We start from the raw sequence: 707 nt of genomic DNA, 5'->3' as shown, positions 1-707 counted from the left end.
GAAACCTGTTGTATATCTGTCTGTCTGCATGTGTGTGTGTGTGTGTGTGTGTGTGTGTGTGTGTGTGTGTGTGTGTGCGTGCATGCGTGTGTGTATTTGTCCCCTTCCACCACATGGCAACTAGTGATTAAACTAATTACATTTATGCATACTCACATCTTCTTTAAACGTTTTGAGGAAGTTGAGCTTCTGTCTTAAGGGATCTTTAGACAATCCATCCATGAACCCTACCATTCCATGGGGGAAATTGTGCTGCGCCAGCCATGATACAACCTTCCTATGTTGCATGTCAGGACGAGCAGTGACATAGAGTATTAGGTAACCAAGGTTTTGCCAATAGCTGCAAATAAAACAATAAAGAGATTATTAATAGAACCAGGAGTACTTTTAATAGAACAGGGAGATATTTCATAGAACAAGGAGATATTTAATACAACAAAAAGATGTTTAATGGAATAAAAAGATGTTTAATAGAAGAGGAAAATATTTAATAGAATAGAGAGATGTTTAATAGAATCAGGAGGACCTTTCATAGAACAAGGAGATATTTAATAGAACAGGGATATGTTTAATAGAACAAGGAGATGTTTAAAAGAATGGGGAGATATTTAATAGAACAGGGATATGTTTAATAGAACAAGGAGATGTTGAAAAGAATGGGGAGGTATTTAATAGAACAGGGATATGTTTAATAGAACAAGGAGATG

At 36.1% G+C, this 707-nt stretch overlaps 1 protein-coding gene across 7 annotated transcripts in view; it reads right to left on the bottom strand.

The window, feature by feature from the left end:
• LOC106870348 (protein retinal degeneration B-like) overlaps window positions 1-707 on the bottom strand; it is a 139,610-nt gene that overhangs the window by 446 nt on the left and 138,457 nt on the right. For all 7 annotated transcript variants that reach the window (XM_052976997.1, XM_052976996.1, XM_052976998.1 and 4 more), the window contains one exon: window positions 157-340. In XM_052976997.1, the coding sequence (XP_052832957.1) occupies window positions 157-340 (184 nt within the window). The remainder of the gene's footprint in view (window positions 1-156; window positions 341-707) is intronic.

The sequence above is a fragment of the Octopus bimaculoides genome, chromosome 26 (genome assembly GCF_001194135.2).
Source record: "Octopus bimaculoides isolate UCB-OBI-ISO-001 chromosome 26, ASM119413v2, whole genome shotgun sequence".
NCBI classification, from domain to species: Eukaryota; Metazoa; Mollusca; class Cephalopoda; order Octopoda; family Octopodidae; genus Octopus; species Octopus bimaculoides.
Note: the sequence above shows the minus strand (reverse complement) of the source record. Positions and strands in the feature narration are given on the sequence as shown.